Source organism: Balaenoptera physalus (assembly GCF_965194825.1).
Source record: "Balaenoptera physalus genome assembly, chromosome: 2".
NCBI lineage: Eukaryota > Metazoa > Chordata > Mammalia > Artiodactyla > Balaenopteridae > Balaenoptera > Balaenoptera physalus.
In genome coordinates this window covers 108,488,158-108,503,857 of record NC_138883.1, presented here as the reverse complement: position 1 = coordinate 108,503,857, position 15,700 = coordinate 108,488,158, and the positions used below count along the sequence as shown (strand labels likewise).

The 15,700-nt window shown below is 38.7% G+C and overlaps 1 protein-coding gene across 5 annotated transcripts in view; it reads right to left on the bottom strand.

The window, feature by feature from the left end:
• The window catches only part of USP3 (ubiquitin specific peptidase 3), a 222,414-nt gene that overhangs the window by 66,195 nt on the left and 140,519 nt on the right, over positions 1-15,700 (bottom strand). For 4 of the 5 annotated variants that reach the window (XM_082446768.1, XM_082446767.1, XM_082446766.1 and 1 more), the window contains 2 exons: positions 6,728-6,788; positions 3,247-3,378 (listed from right to left, as the gene is read on the bottom strand). In XM_082446768.1, coding sequence (XP_082302894.1) covers positions 3,247-3,275 — 29 coding nt within the window. In that variant the 5' untranslated portion in view covers positions 3,276-3,378; positions 6,728-6,788. Of the gene's footprint in view, positions 1-3,246; positions 3,379-5,672; positions 5,790-6,727; positions 6,789-15,700 lie in introns of those variants that run through there. The other variant, XM_082446770.1, reaches the window with a different exon arrangement.

The following is a 15,700-nucleotide window of genomic DNA, read 5'->3' as shown; positions in this document are numbered from 1 at the left end:
TGTTTTTCTCAATCAATTTTAATCCTTTTTTTTTTGATACAATAATGTATACCACATACAATTCCATTTGTATTAACTGGGGGAGGGAATCTGCGGTAGGAGGAAAGGAAATATTACTGAACACACAATAATCTGAACACTTGCCCTTGTGTGAAAATCTTAAGATTTTCATTTTTATTAAAATCTTCATTTGTCTCCTAAAGGAGTGGGTTTGTGTCCAACCAAAATGATTCTCTCCCTCTTTTGAAATAATGACCCGTTTTATGTTCTGCTTGGTTAATATGTGCTTCTCCTGGACGCCCAGTTTATATCAGAAGTGGAAGGACCTGCTCTACAAGGGTGCCCCTCTCGGGAGGTAAATGGAATAGCTCACATATGCTGTGATTTGAGTCTTCTTCAGGAAAAAGGTTCTGCAGCTCTTCAGTCCTCCAAAAGGATCAGGAGGGCACAATAGTATAGATTTGGTATAACCTTCCCCATTTTTGGAAAATAGTTAACAAAATTCAGCCTTTCAAACATCTACTGCCTACTCGGCACCAGACACTGAGTACTGTGGACGATACAAAGATCTGACATATGGTTCCTGCGGTCCCCAAGGACATTTACAAATAACTAACATGCAGCAGGAAATTATAAGTATCCCAAGGACTCTGAGTTTAGGGGACATTACATCCAGCTACAACTGGAGCTAGTTGGGGGAGGGGGGAGTGCTCAATGATAACCTCATAAAGGATATGCAAAGACAGGACAAGGCAGGGATACTTGGAAAAGGGAAAATAAGGATAGAAAAACTGTAAGCCTCAGAGCATGTTTCAACTTCTTCAGAGGACAGAGCACATGGAAAAGGAGCCTTAACATTAGCTACAGTCAAAATATTTTGACTACAAGCATAATAATTAATAATCAATTAGGTTAAACCTAATACACCTCTAAAGTAAACCAATTAGTCTAACCACAAGAAATTTATATACAAGGAAAATTTACAAACTGAAGTGAAATTACTAAGGTGCACTGGAAAATCACACACACACACACACACCCCGCATACAGAAGAAGAAATCCTTTTTTGTTTCTTAATCACAGTGAGGTGTGGGGAAAATGTTAATTTAAACTACAGCTTCATCAGCTTACTACTATCACAGTTTCCTTTTAGGCTGTCAGTATAACGCTACAGGATGATTCCCTGGCATTTTGTTCTAAACCCACAAATGAGATGGTTATGTGACCAGCTGCAGCTCCCTTCCTGCATTTCAGAAGCTCTCGGAGTCCACACACTTGCGGCTCTGTATAACTTCACACAAAAGACTGGCAACTGGCCAAGAAACCCCTGCCATGGTGTATATTCATTCCCCCAAGGTCCAAGATCTGCCATTTAATTCCAATTCAGCCGTGAAATGACTTGTACTTTAGCATACTATACCAATATAAAGCAAATTAAATTCCGGTCCTAGTTAATAAAGGTATTCCTCTAAAATGCAATATACAAAGACATTAAAGTATACAGTCTATATTTTTAAAGAGACCTACGAATATAAATCCACTCCATTAAGAAAATTCCATGAGAATTCTTTAAATTTCCTCAAAGAGTTACTCTTTCCTCATAATCTTACCAACAGCAAGAAAACCCACTGCACACAGAGATTTAATTGTATTTCCAAATTTCCCCATTAAACATTTCATGCACATTGCTAACTAAAAGTCAAGAAGAATGAACGTTTTCAGCATCTGGTGCATACAGGTTGACATGACCTGCAATGATGACTGTGAGACAGATACCTCAAGAATGACCTTAATTCCTGCTGTTTAAAGAGAAATACTTTACAACCTTACAGAAACACAGGGTTCTATCAATTAGATAGCTGTGTCATTCTAGTATATAAGTGTCCTGAGGGAAAGGGGGGGAAACTAACGAAGACACTTTAACAGCTTGGCTGATGCTTGATTTTTGGAGGAAGGAGTGTTTTATGAGAGCAAATAATAATAAACTGGGCACTAGGCTCAGAAAATCTTCCCACGATTTTCACTTTTACTGATGTGTCTTCATCTACCTCCAACTTGTCTCTCTTCCACGTCCGGACATCTTCCACACAAAGGATCACTGAAATACTAGTGATCTACAGGACTAAACGTTACAATGTTTTATTCAATAGCCACAGCGAAATAATGTTAAACCTGTAAACTTGGTAAGCCACTGACCTTTTTTTCTTCCTTTTGAGGGGACACCTTTCTACAATACCATAAGCAGCTAAGGATAATGTAGAAAGGATTAGCACACAACTTCAGTAGAAAGTGTGAATCAAAAGCAATATTTGGACTTTAAATCCCCATCCCTGCCCAGTATTGCCTTCACGTAACATTTGAGGGCTATATGGCAAAAACAAAAACAAAAATAAGAGGGCTCCTTTAAATGGCTTTTTTTTTTTCCTTTCAATGTCAAAAACCTTTCGAATTCAGTAAAATGATTAAAACCATAAAGAACTATTCATAATTTTCGCTTCACGCCGAAGTTAAAACTGTAAAATACAGACTCTTTGAGCATACTGAATGGATATGGATTGTGAAACATCACTTGGGACCTGAATAACCTGTTCAAAGTAGTCAGAAGAATTCTTACTTTATTGTCATTTATATGAAACAGACATGTATAGTATATTACAAAGAGAGAACAGGGCCTCCAATATCCTTTTAAAGGATGTGACACTTAAAAAAAAATTAGCCTGAAAGGCTACACACAAAATTCTTGATGTTTATCTACAGAGTAGAAGAGGAGAGTGGAACTGTGTTGGGACAGGTGAGACTGTCAAGATAATGTTTTAAACAAAGAAGTTAAAAAATTAAGATTATATAACAAAACGTTAACTGGCCAGTAGGAATGTGGGTTTTTATCATACTGTAATAATATTATCATATTATCATATTATTCTTCAATTAAAAACAAAACAAGAAAAAGAAAAAGGAATTATAATGAACAACAACAAATACTTTTCACTTCCCTGAAGCTTAGTGGGATGGGAAAGAAGAGGAGACCTAGAGGTTGAAAGGGCAATGCAAATTTACATCCGAATGAATAAGGACAGGCCTTCCCGACAGCCCCAGTCCTCTGTGAATGCCAACAGGGCTAACAGGCAGTAATGGCAGCCCCCACTGGCTTAGAGACTGCGGGGAGGGGAAAGAGCGAGGAAGACGAGAAAACGCCTGCGCACACATAGTAAAGGAGTATCATTTTCAGATAATATTAACACTTACCAGTATGTACTGTAGCTACTGCAATCCATACACACTGTGTGCTGAGCTTTTTCTTGCTTTTCTGATTTCTTATGGTTGGTTAAGGGTATTTGTGCATCTTCATAATGTTTTTTTGCATGGCCATTCACATACCTTACAAAAATCAAATGAAAATATATTTTAATCTAAATATTGCTTTGGAAGTTAAAGTAGCAGGAGATGATAATAAAATTAGATGGTTATCAAATCAGAATAAGAAAGAATTCCTTCTAATAAAGAGCATTCAATCCTGTAAGAGCATTCATCACTTAGTGATTTATTAAGCTGAGTACTTAAAATATGCTCCTTTTTTGCAATCAAATACAGTCAGCTTATTATTATACACAAGCCTAGGACCAGGCAAGGAAAGGCGTTATCTATGCAAATCAGTTTCAATACCATTGATGTTATCACTTATCAACTCCTTTGCTGATACTTTTGCTATAGCCTTTTTCTTTGTTTAAGTTTTCTTAGGCTGCTAACTCCCAATGCAGCTATTATCAAAGACAAGCTTTGCAAACTAAATTACTCAATCACTGCCCACAGGGCCGTAGGCTCTGCTTAGGTTGCTGCTTAATGTAAAACATGAGAGTCAGATATGGAAACAGGATAATCTCCCATCTCTTTCTCATCAATATGGCTTCAGATTTTTCATTTGAATGCCTGAATAATCACTCCACTAATATGGAAATAGGTATGTTTAAAAGAAATCCAAACAAAACAGAAATTATCTTAAGCTTATATAAACTGTTATTTCTTACTACATGGGCAAAGATAATCAAAGGTTGACTACAGTCAGAAAAATTTTCTAACACTTTCCAACTCAGATTTAATAAATCATTTGATCACAAAAAGCAAAATGAAACTGAAATAAGGGTTCATCTACATCTTCACCTAAATACTGTACAATGCCATAACTGACCACTACTTGAAGACCCTCATAAAACAAAAACTTCCCAGTTCCTAGAAAGCTGCCAATTTATAGAAGGTAAGGCCTAATTGTAAACTCAGAACAGTCAAAACAAATGTCGGTTAAATAGTGCCAAAGTAAACCTGCTCAGAGAGTTAAGGTGACATTTTTGTCATGAGGTGCCTTAACTGTACAAGGAGCAACACTTACCTTGGGGAAAGTAGGATAGTTTGTGGTAAGTAAGGAGGATCAACTCCAAGCCTGGCCGCTCTACCCCAGGAAACCTGGAAGCATCAGAGGCACTACTAACCTCAACTCAGAGTTTGATCACATTTTCCCCCCTTTTTTTCACTGTAATAAACATAACCAAGACTTGTGTGTAGGGTCTTCTGTTCACAAAAGTGGACCAAAATGAATTTTTAATCCTATTGTATATATGGCTGAGTTAAAATAAAAATAATGATTAAGAGTATAAACTCAAAAATTAGACAGCCTGGGTTTTAGCAGGCATTATCACATGCTGGCCTGGTGAGCCTGGGTGAGTTACTTAACCTCTCTACTTCTGTTTTCTCATCTATAAAACAGAGATAATAGTACTTATATCTCATGGGTTGTTAGGTGATTAAATAATCCATGGTTCAGAACGCATGAATGAATGAATAGTACGTATAGTTCCTTTAGCCACCATACTGTAGCCTCCAAATGTACTAGATATTTCCGTGGTTACTGTAATAAATGTCAGTGATAAAGTAAGAAGTGTATTACTGCTAACATTAAGATTAGCAATGTTTTGGCTAACATTCAAATACATGTCAGAAGTTAACAGACATGTCTAAACTACCACATAAAAATAAATATTTCCCTCATCTAGTTTTAGATTTTAACCAATTTGGTCTAAAAAGGAAAAGTGTCAATATACATGTCACAGATTTTTTAACAACAATCACAAAAAATTGGAAAAATAACTTAAAAGGGATGGTGTCATGAAGACCAATACAATATATAACTCAAATATACTCCTGATAAAGTACATTTCCTAGTTGAAAGAATATTCAGTTTAAGACTCCCCTAAAGACAAGTGGTCTAAATTACTAAAAAAAAAAATCGTCATTCTTGGCAATCAACACCCAGGATTACATGGCAAAAGAAAATTAGCCAATCAGCTATGTAAAAATGAAGATCCAAATGCAGGTTACTCTCATTTTCTGTGTAATCTACTTAATTATATTTCTCTGAAACCATGTCAGATTTCCAAATTTAAGATTGCTTACAATTGGAAACATACTACCTACAGAGCCTAGAAATTTTTCAATTTATTTTTCCAATACCTACTTAGAGAACTGTTTGTTGCTTGCTGTTAAGAACACTAATGTCTCCACTTTTTGAGAGTATGTCAGGTCTTTTTGTTGACATATGACCTTCCAGATTTAGGCTGTAGAGCACTATGAGACAACTGGAGGATAGAACTATATAAACTTTATTGCATTATAATTCTCACCTCTCAAAATCTAGGAGAGGAATCTGTCTCTTCAAGTGCAGAATTTAAGTGCTTCTACTTTTCTTCTTTTTTTAAAAAAATGTTATCTGTACATAGTATTTTCAGGTTCCCCAAATCCTAGAGATTTCAAAACCACAATAACCACAATTAAGATATGCAGTTAACATTTTCCAAAAGTACTCTTAAGTGTACATGGAAAAATAGACTCAATTCCAGGACTGAAAATGTGAAAAATCAAAAGTTAACTGAACAAAGATGCTCTCTTCACGCAATGAGGGTTTACGAATAACGATGGGGAAACCGTCCAAATAAATACAATATAGATTTCAGCCTGTGTGACTCAGTATGATTTCCCACCTCCTTGCTGCTAAGCTACTAACTTCTGAAGTAAATTCAAAGCAGATTTTCTAAGCTAAAAGAGCCATAGAAATAAATGTGCTACTACCAGACACACAAAGTTTGATATTTATTTGAGTTTGTGCTAGAAGAAAGAGTTACTTAAGTATTTAAGTAACATCATTTTGAATCCAAGAACTGGGAGGAAATGCTCAGGCTTGAACTGGGTTTGGGAGTGTTAAGTTCCTAGAAAGCAAAAATGTCTTAACGGAACAATGATATATTTGGTACATCTTAGCATAAATAATGAACTCCACAATGAGACCATTTTCGAGGGAATTCCTTTATCTGTTTTGTTTTCAGAAGAATGATGTGATATCTGGGATTTGATTCAAAAGTTAGTAAAGGTAGGGAAGGGTAGGTAACAGGTGAAACAAAATTGGCCACATGTCAATCAAATATTACTAGCAGATTGTCTTGATCATCAAATTAAGTCTTCTGAGTATCAATATAAAGGCGTTTCCCCCCCAGATTTTCCTCAGTTTCATCATGGAACAAAGGGATTCTATTAGGAGAGGGAAGCCCTACAGAGAATTACATACACGCTATGATTAAACAATGGTGCTAAATAAATCCAAATCAATAAAACTTTGACATAAAGCTTAAAGGTAAACTGAAAAAAGCAAGTTGGGTAGTGAAGTAATAAGCATGTCACCTACCTTCCACAGTGGACACTTGAACAAGTCAAACAGACCCAGGGGCTTTTGTTGGACCGGCACACTAATAAAAAGAAAAATACACAATATGCCAATTGTATCACGTTATTTCCCAGTTTCTCCCCTAATCTGTAATACCACATCCTGTAACACAAGTTATAAATTCCATGGCTGCTTAGGCGTGCTGAAATCACAAATCCTTGCTTTGTGAGTGCATTTACACAAAACGGTTGCCTAATTAATGTTATACTGAAAGAATCTAAATGCATGTCCACAACAACTGCTCATATTAATTGCGAACTCAACTCAAATAGTCTAACCACAGGTTAAACACTTTTCTCCTTTATTACTTATTCCTTTTTTTTTTTTCAACAGTCTCTGACAAGTTAAGGACAGTCTATTTTCTCATCAAAAGCATTTTTAAGGGAATTCCCTGGCAGTCCAGTGGTTAAGACTCCGCGTTCCCAATGCAGGGGGCATGGGTTCCATCCCTGGTTGGGGAACTAAGATCCCGTATGCCGCGTGGCGCAGCCAAAAAATAAATAAAAAGACAAAACATTAAAAAAAAAAAAGATTTAAAAGAAACCATTTTTAAGTCTAATTTTTTAATCACATGTCTTTACCATACAGATCATATACTACTATAAATGACAACTCTTTCAGTTTATTTAGTGAGAGGCATAACCTAAGGATACAATTCGGAAGACTAAGCCCAGTTCTTCCCAAATTAATGTCTCAAATGCATTATATATAATTCTAAATATGATAACTGCATGTAATTCTTGCTGAGGGTATAATCAGGACATTAATTACTTTAGTTTGAGTATTACAGGGACGCGGCAGGCAAAAAGGGGTATGAAAACTTTTAAAATACTGATTACAATTTTGCTTGCTGTTTACTTATTCAATTTTAAGCCCAATAAACATAACAATGATTTTAAAAGGGAAGGGATATAAAAATCACCTGGAACAAGCTTTTTCAAAACACATATGTTCTACTCAGGCAGAGACATCTACATTGGGGTGGGTACACAAGGACAAAAGAACATGTCTATTTTTCTCACTTCCCAGGTGATTCCCTAATACAACCACTTGAGAACCGCTAGTCAGCCTCCTAGGGGCCATGAGAGGGGCACCACAGCACATCCACACACTCAGGATTATAATAAATCCACTGCCTGGCACACAGTATATGCTCAATGAACAGTTGTTGAAACAAAGTTTAAATTTCTTAGTTTAAGATACCAAGCTCTTCCAAGATCTGATCCCTACTGTATTATATTGGTCTTGTCTAATCATACATCACAATCGGCTTTTCTCATTGTTAAGAAAAATTAGCCAAAACTGGAAATAAAGTGAATCAAGAACTCTAAGCCCTTTCAATGTATAATAAAACACATTATACCATGAATATCCCAAAGACATTTAATTATAATACCATTGTTTGACCTGCTGTTTACTATTGATTAGGACCCAAATTCTATGAAGTTACAGGTAAACTTGTAGATTTTTATTTGGTAGAGATAATATCTGTCTGGCAGACTCCAAGGGCTATGGTTTTACTACCCTGCAGGACATTCATGGGTTTTATATCTAGCCTAGCAATTTACTTCAACATTCATTCTTCAGTGTCTGCATTCACTCAATTCCTCAAATGCTCTTGGAATCAGCTTTACCACCCTGCTGGTTCCCTTATTAATGAGTTAAATAAACCTTTGACATACATTCATTGTACATTTGGGAGGGGAGGAGACGGCAAGGAAGAATAGGAGAGTACAGTGATATACTGCCCAAGGGCCTCTGCCTTTCTGCCCAGCACAGGGCTCTAACTATTTTTGAATGAGAAAGCTTTCAGTGGTAAAAATCCCCTTCCCGTTAGCCAAGGGCCTTACCTTTCCTTAGTGCATTACGTTAACTGCTAGGGCCATCCTGAAGGCATTTTAGTTTTTTAATCAGTTGGGTCCAATTTTGTTATATGTGCATGTAAGTCACATGACAAAGGCTAATAAGAAGAACGCCAAACTGCTAACAGCAATTATTTTAGGCAAGTACATGAGAAGACTATTGTGAGGGGAGACTGTTGGCTTTTTATTTGTACACCCCTGTGGTATTTGATTTGTATCAACAAAAATATGACATTTTTATAGTTTGAAAAGAAAGTCCTATAAAGTATATTTTTAAAGGGAAAAATAAATTAGAACACAGTTTACTTGAAGCAGATATTCCTGGTCTGCAATATAACTTGAAGGATTAGAAAACTACAAATATTATATAGTTTTATTCCTCCAGCAAACCTTTTTCTTTTAGTAAATACTAAGAAACACTACTCAATCTGGAAGAAGTTTAATATTATCCTGAAATAAGTAATTATGTTATAATAGTAAGTTTAGGCCCAAGTTTTTAGTCATTTACAGGTTTTTGTTTTTTGTGTAATTATGGGAAGATTCTCCCCCCCTCCTTTGAATGGGAAAAAAAGAAACATCTAGAACAAAATCACTGTTACTTTGGTGTGTTTCCTACCAAGTGTTCACTTTTCCCCCGGTGGCTGTAAAGTGTGTGTATGGACAAAAAGTACATACAATTTTGTGATCTAATTTTTCCACTATCAGTATATTAAATGCATTTCTTCATGTTACTGAATCAGAACAGTGAACTCTAAATCTAGTCTTATAAAATCTCAATTACCTCAAAGTTTTATCAGTTTTTTAATTTCTTAATTTCAAATTTTCAAAAATATACCCTAAGCCTGAGGGGAAGAAATGGGGAATAACTGCCTAATAGGTACAGGGTTTATTTTGGGGTGATGAAATGTCTTGGAACAAGATAGAGGTGGTAGTTGTAGATGTACTAAATGCACTGAATTGAATTGTTCACTTTAAAATGGTTAATTCTGGGAATTCCCTGGCAGTCCAGTGGTTGGGACTCGGTGCTTTCACTGCCAAGAGCCCAGGTTCGATCCCTGGTTGGGGAACTAAGATCCCACAAGGTGCATGGCATGGCCATAAATAAATAAATAAGTAAATAATATTATGTTATGTGAATTATACCTTGATTAAATAAATAGGTGCTTAAGACAGGGATGAGGAGAAAGAATAAAAGGAAATAAAACAGTACTGACTTTCAAAAACATCGGAAAGAAGTGACTGTGCCTTTTACTAAATCTCAAAAAAGACCTCACTTTCTAAGTTAAGAAATCAAATTTCTTTTATCATGAATATTTACAATAAGAAAGTTAAGACTTAATGTGTGATAAGACAGTTGGTCTTGGCTATTTAAATGACACTACTCTCTGAGGGCTTAATAGTTTCACACCAGAAGAACATTTGAAGGCTAGGAAACTACAGAGAAAAGGGTATTATGGGGCATTCTGAAGCCATTTATTACACTGCTTTGGGGAATATTCACTCTGTGTTTATATACCTTATCCAAATTATAAAACCTTTAAAGTACCCAAGACAATTAGAAAATAGAAGGAGAAATACTGGCTTTAAATTAAACTCTCAATTATTGCTACAAATAGAACAGGTCATAGCATGAGTAAATGAATACCTGCAATAATCTTAAATTCATTTATTTTAATCACCTTAAGGGGACATACTTTATTATAAAAGGTAGTCTTAATTTATAGACAGATAGGTTTCAAGTTTATCTGTAGGATGAACACATTTCCCATGGAAATTGCATTAGAGGTTTGCAGGCTATTTTATAAAACTCTACAAGAACCATAACAAAACTGAAATACTATATTGTGTGTGTGTGTGTGTGTGTGTATAAAATAAAACCATACACAGTCAATAAAAAATGTTTTTAAGCTATAAATATACTATCTATTCAGCAGAACATAAAAATATTAAACTGAAGGGGTTTTATTTTTTAAATCTTAAATGCTGGTACTTGAGAGAAAGAGGTTAATAAGGTTGGAAACTTGTAGAAGTTCAGAAAGATAAGTCTGAAAACTTATAAGGGCTCTTTTTATTATGCCTAATTACACTTCAAGGTGACGTCATGGCAGGGAAGCCATGCAGTATATTTCTCACACTGTTACACGTGGCCGCAGCAGGGTCACTGGAGCTCATAAACAGAAGTCTGGTCCTCTTTCACTCAGATTATGAAATTTCCTCAAAGTTACTCTCCTCCAGCAATCTGTCCCGTGCGCTCAGATTCTTCCAACCCCGAGCTCGGGTTTCCGCTCTCAGCTCCTAGGCATCTCAGCCTGGGGGGCTGGTACCATCCAGCTCCCTTCACTCTCCTCCTGCTGCTATAGCCTCAGAACTCTCCTCTGGCCCTGTCCTCACCCTCAGCCACGAGCTCTGCAAGTTGGCAGCAGCACCCCTTTGCGGGGAGTGGAGAATGTCGATCCTCTCCTAAGCTAGGGCCATTTCCCACAAGGTAGAAGCTCTGACACAGGTTGGGCAGGGGAGACAGGTGAAGGAGGCCCAGCCTCTAAAACATGCTCGCATTCATGGCTTCTTCCTAAAGCCCCCAAAAGCCTTAACCCTCCTGGAAACTAGGAAGGGACAACTGATGGAGCGCAAAGGCAGAGGGAAGGCATCCAAGTGATCTACAAACCAAAGTGGTTTCACTCCCTGCTACTCCCATGCAGGGAAGAACAGTCTGCTCCTTTACCAAGAGACAAAGAAGGGCAGAAAACCAGGGAGTTGTAGGGGACTTCCCTGGTGGCGCAGTGGTTAAGAATCCACCTGCCAATGCACGGGACACAGGTTCGAGCCCTGGTCCGGGAAGATCCCACATGCTGCGGAGCAACTAAGCCCATGTGCCACAACTACTGAGCCTGTGCTCTAGAGCCCGTGAGCCACAACTACTGAGCCCTCATGCCACAACTACTGAAGCCCACACGCCTAGAGCCCGTGCTCCGCAACAAGAGAAGCCACCGCAATGAGAAGCTCGTGCACCGCAACGAAGAGTAGCCCCCGCTCGCCACAACTAGAGAAAGCCCGCGTGCAGCAACAAAGACCCAGTGCAGCCAAAAAATAAATAAATAAAATAAATTAAAAAAAAAAAGAAAACTAGGGAGTTCTGGGCTTAAAGGGGCCTATTTACACACGAATATCTTTAGGTTGTGTTCAGAAGGCAAAATGGCATCCACAGCGAATATAAATTTCTTCCCACTGATCTTCAATAGCCTTATTATTCACTACATAGAACCTAATAAGATAGAATACATTTGGTATTCAAGGCCCATCAACAATTCTCCTGGAATTCTAAATTTTTTTATAAAACATCATGCACTAGTGCTTACGATACAACTTAGTCACTGTCTCTACACGCAGAATAGTTCAAGCACTCAGCACTGACAGGCAAGCCATTTATAGTGCATCCATTATTCAATAGTTGCTTCAACTGGCAGAGAGGCTCTTGAGCTTCTTAAGAATTCAGAAAGGTGAGGCTCCAATGACTAGGATTCTAGTCCTGGCCCTATCATTACTAGCTACAGAACTGAGAACATCACTACTATTCTGGGTCTATTTCTTCACTGTAGAATAAAAACTAGGTGATGAGCATGCCCCCTCTAATTATAAAATTATTCAAAGAACACAAGCAAAAAACAGATTAAATAATCTTATCATTCTCTATAGATAAAATTCTTCCAACTCCACTCTCCTCCTAATTTTCTTAACAAAAAGATTAACTGCTAGTGTAGTATAATTTTCTAAATCAACAGCCTTCAGCTTTTTTTCCTGCTCCCACAACCCTTGAGAGGCAAACACATTCCCAGCACATTGCCTGTCAGTAACAGCAGCTCACTGCAACAGCGAGGTCAGAAACTGTGTGGAATCGCTGTTCAAAACCATTGTACAGGGGCTTCCCTAATGGCACAGTGGTTAAGAATCCGCCTGCCAATGCAGGGGACACAGGTTCAAGCCCTGGTCCGGGAAGATCCCACATGCCGCGGAGCAACTAAGCCCGTGCGCCACAACTACTGAGCCTGCGCTCTACAGCCCGCGAGCCACAACTACTGAAGCCTGCATGGCTAGAGCCCGTGCTCCGCAACAAGAGAAGCCACCGCAATGAGAAGCCCGCGCACCGCAACGAAGGGTAACCCTGCTCACCACAACTAGAGAAAGCCCATGTGCAGCAACGAAGACCCAACGCAGCCAAAAATAAAATAAATAAATTTATTTATTAAAAAAAAGAAAACTGTAGACAAACATGCTGCTCCAAGAGTAAAACTCAGAATACCACCCCCCTACCAACAACACACAGTTTTTAAAGTGCCACACTAAAAAACCAGCAACCCGTAAGAAAATATTCATAACGTGTTTTTTCAAAGAGCAAGTTCTTTATTTAATATTTATCTAGTACATACTATGTGCCAAGCACTATTGCACTTTACTGTGCCACTTTATAAATATTACTTCATTTAATCCTCTACAGTCCAATGAGGTGTGTACTATTATTGGCCTGTTTTATAGATAAGGAAGCTGAGGCACAGAGAAGTTACATACCTTGCTAAGTTAGTAAGTGACAGAACTGGAACCCAAACTCAGTATTTGAAGGCATGGACTGTTGCAGAGCAGTAAGTCCAGAAGGTTGTCATTTTTGCTTTAGAAAGATTACGTACTATGTATTTCTGTGTATATGCTATATACCTGTATATAAACTGCTTGAAGTCTAGAAGGGTACGTAGTAACTGTTAACAGTCATGTAAAAAGAATGGGATGGGGGATTAGAGCCACATGGCCCTACTTTCAACTATACTGTTTGAATTTTTTCAGAAAGCATTACTTCTTTTATAACAAAAATAAAGTTTAAATGTCTTAAAGATACTGGTATTATAAAGTTGTCCTAATGAAATAAACTTACTCTAAATTATTAAGCATGAGTGGTAAGTGAAACCAAAATCCTAGATTACAACTCTACGGGTGTGTAAACATATGATCAATGAAAAATATTTGCAGCTGTTATTCAAAACACACACACACACACACACTCCATAGAAGTATCAATAGTAAAAGTGTTATTCCTCTCGAAATTGGAGGATAGGGCAGAATTATCATAAAAATTCTATAAATATTCCAGTACATATACAAGTAGAAATATACTCCAGGGTTAACCCAGCTTACCCTCCAACTGATATATTTTTAGACGTTTAGAGCAAGGCGTATAATCTTCTTTATACCATAAATGCTCTTTGAACCACATACTCATGAGCCTATTCTATGCTGAAAGTTATGAAGTCTCTTCTATCTTCAACTTGAATCCTCTGAAATTACTGGGGGAAAGACTGGTAAAGTCACATAAAGAAAGCAAGAACTGGGCCTTCACGTAGTCCAGAAAAGAAGAAATCCAGCGATATTAAGCAACCGCCAGAGGTGCCAGAGCAGCCTGAGCGTAGCCAAAATCACTGCCTGTGTTCCCACCCCTACCGCCACCTCCCACCCCCGGCACTGCAGCTCATTCTGGGAGTGCACACTGGGTTCCCAGGGAGCAGGGAAACAGAATTCTCTTACAAAGCAACAGGCAGCGCCCAGGGCTAAAGAAGTGAGCCGATGCACAGCTCAGGAGACTAAGCGGAGGTCCAGATGCTGAAGGAGGAGGAGACCAAGCATGAGTACCAAATCCAAACTGCTCAGAAGTGGCAGGCTGGGGCTCACAGAAGATCACGGAACCAAGAGTTCAGGACCAAGGCAGGGAAGGCAACTATGAAGTAAAGTTTACCTCGGTTGCCTTTCCGCTTCGCCCCATGAGCATCTTTCCCACCTTCCTCCTCTGGCTTCAGTCCCATTCTTATTCAAGGCTGGCAATCAGTTAATCTCTCCTGAGTCATTAGATGAGTAAATGTCTGATCGTTTTTCTGATAAAGTCACAGTTCAGTTATTTCTCACAACCATTCTCTCCTTTCTGCTTAATGGCCCTATGATAGATTAAAGATGACCACTCCTCCCATTGAGAGGCAGGTCTATGTCCTCTTTCCTTGAATCTGGGCAGGCTCTGCAGTGCCCTGACTAACTGAATATGGCAGAAGTGACTGCGTGTCAATGTGCAGGTCTGAGTTTTAAGAAATTGACAGCTTCTTCTTTTTATTGCTTGCTCTTGGGGAAGCCAGCCACCATGTAAGAAGCCTAATCAACCTGAGACCAACACACTGTGAGAAACCCAAACGACACAGAGAGACCTTGCAGAATGTGACACCATGGGGGATGGGGGGGTGGGGGGGGACAGAAACAGAGAGCAGGAGCACAGAGGCACAAGACAGGTGAGTTAAGAAGTCACCATGGAAGTGGGTGCTCCAGCTTCAGGTGCGCCAGCTGAGACAGCCCCAGCCAAGCTCCTCCTGAATTCCTGACCCACAAGATGATAAGAAAAATAAAATGGTTGTTCTAAACCACTAAGATGTAAGACAGTTTGTTATGCAGCAATAGATGATCAGAACACTACCTGTACAAGGAGGGGTATCAGCGATACAGCATCTACCGTTCACCCCTGCCAAACCACTCATGGGAATGACTGACATTGTTGTTTAGTAGAAGTGAGGATGAGACCCTTTGAGAGGTTCTACTCCATAGGAATCAAAAACTATCCAAAGACTAGACTATCCCCTCTGCAACAGGGGTAGTAAGACAGTAAAAACACTGCAGTCTGTCATCAACTAAGCTGCAATCATCCTTTGGACTGGCTCTTTCTGTATCGCATTAATATATTTTTTTTAATTTTTATTTATTTATTTATGGCTGTGTTGGGGCTTCGTTTCTGTGCGAGGGCTTTCTCTAGTTGCGGCAAGTGGGGGCAACTCTTCACCGCGGTGCGCAGGCCTCTCACTATCGCGGCCTCTCTCGTTGCGGAGCACAGGTTCCAGACGCGCAGGCTCAATAACTGTGGCTCACGGGCCCAGTTGCTCCGCGGCATGTGGGATCTTCCCAGACCAGGGCTCGAACCCGTGTCCCCTGCATTGGCAGGCAGATTCTCAACCACTGTGCCACCAGGGAAGCCCCTCGCATTAATATTTTAAATCCA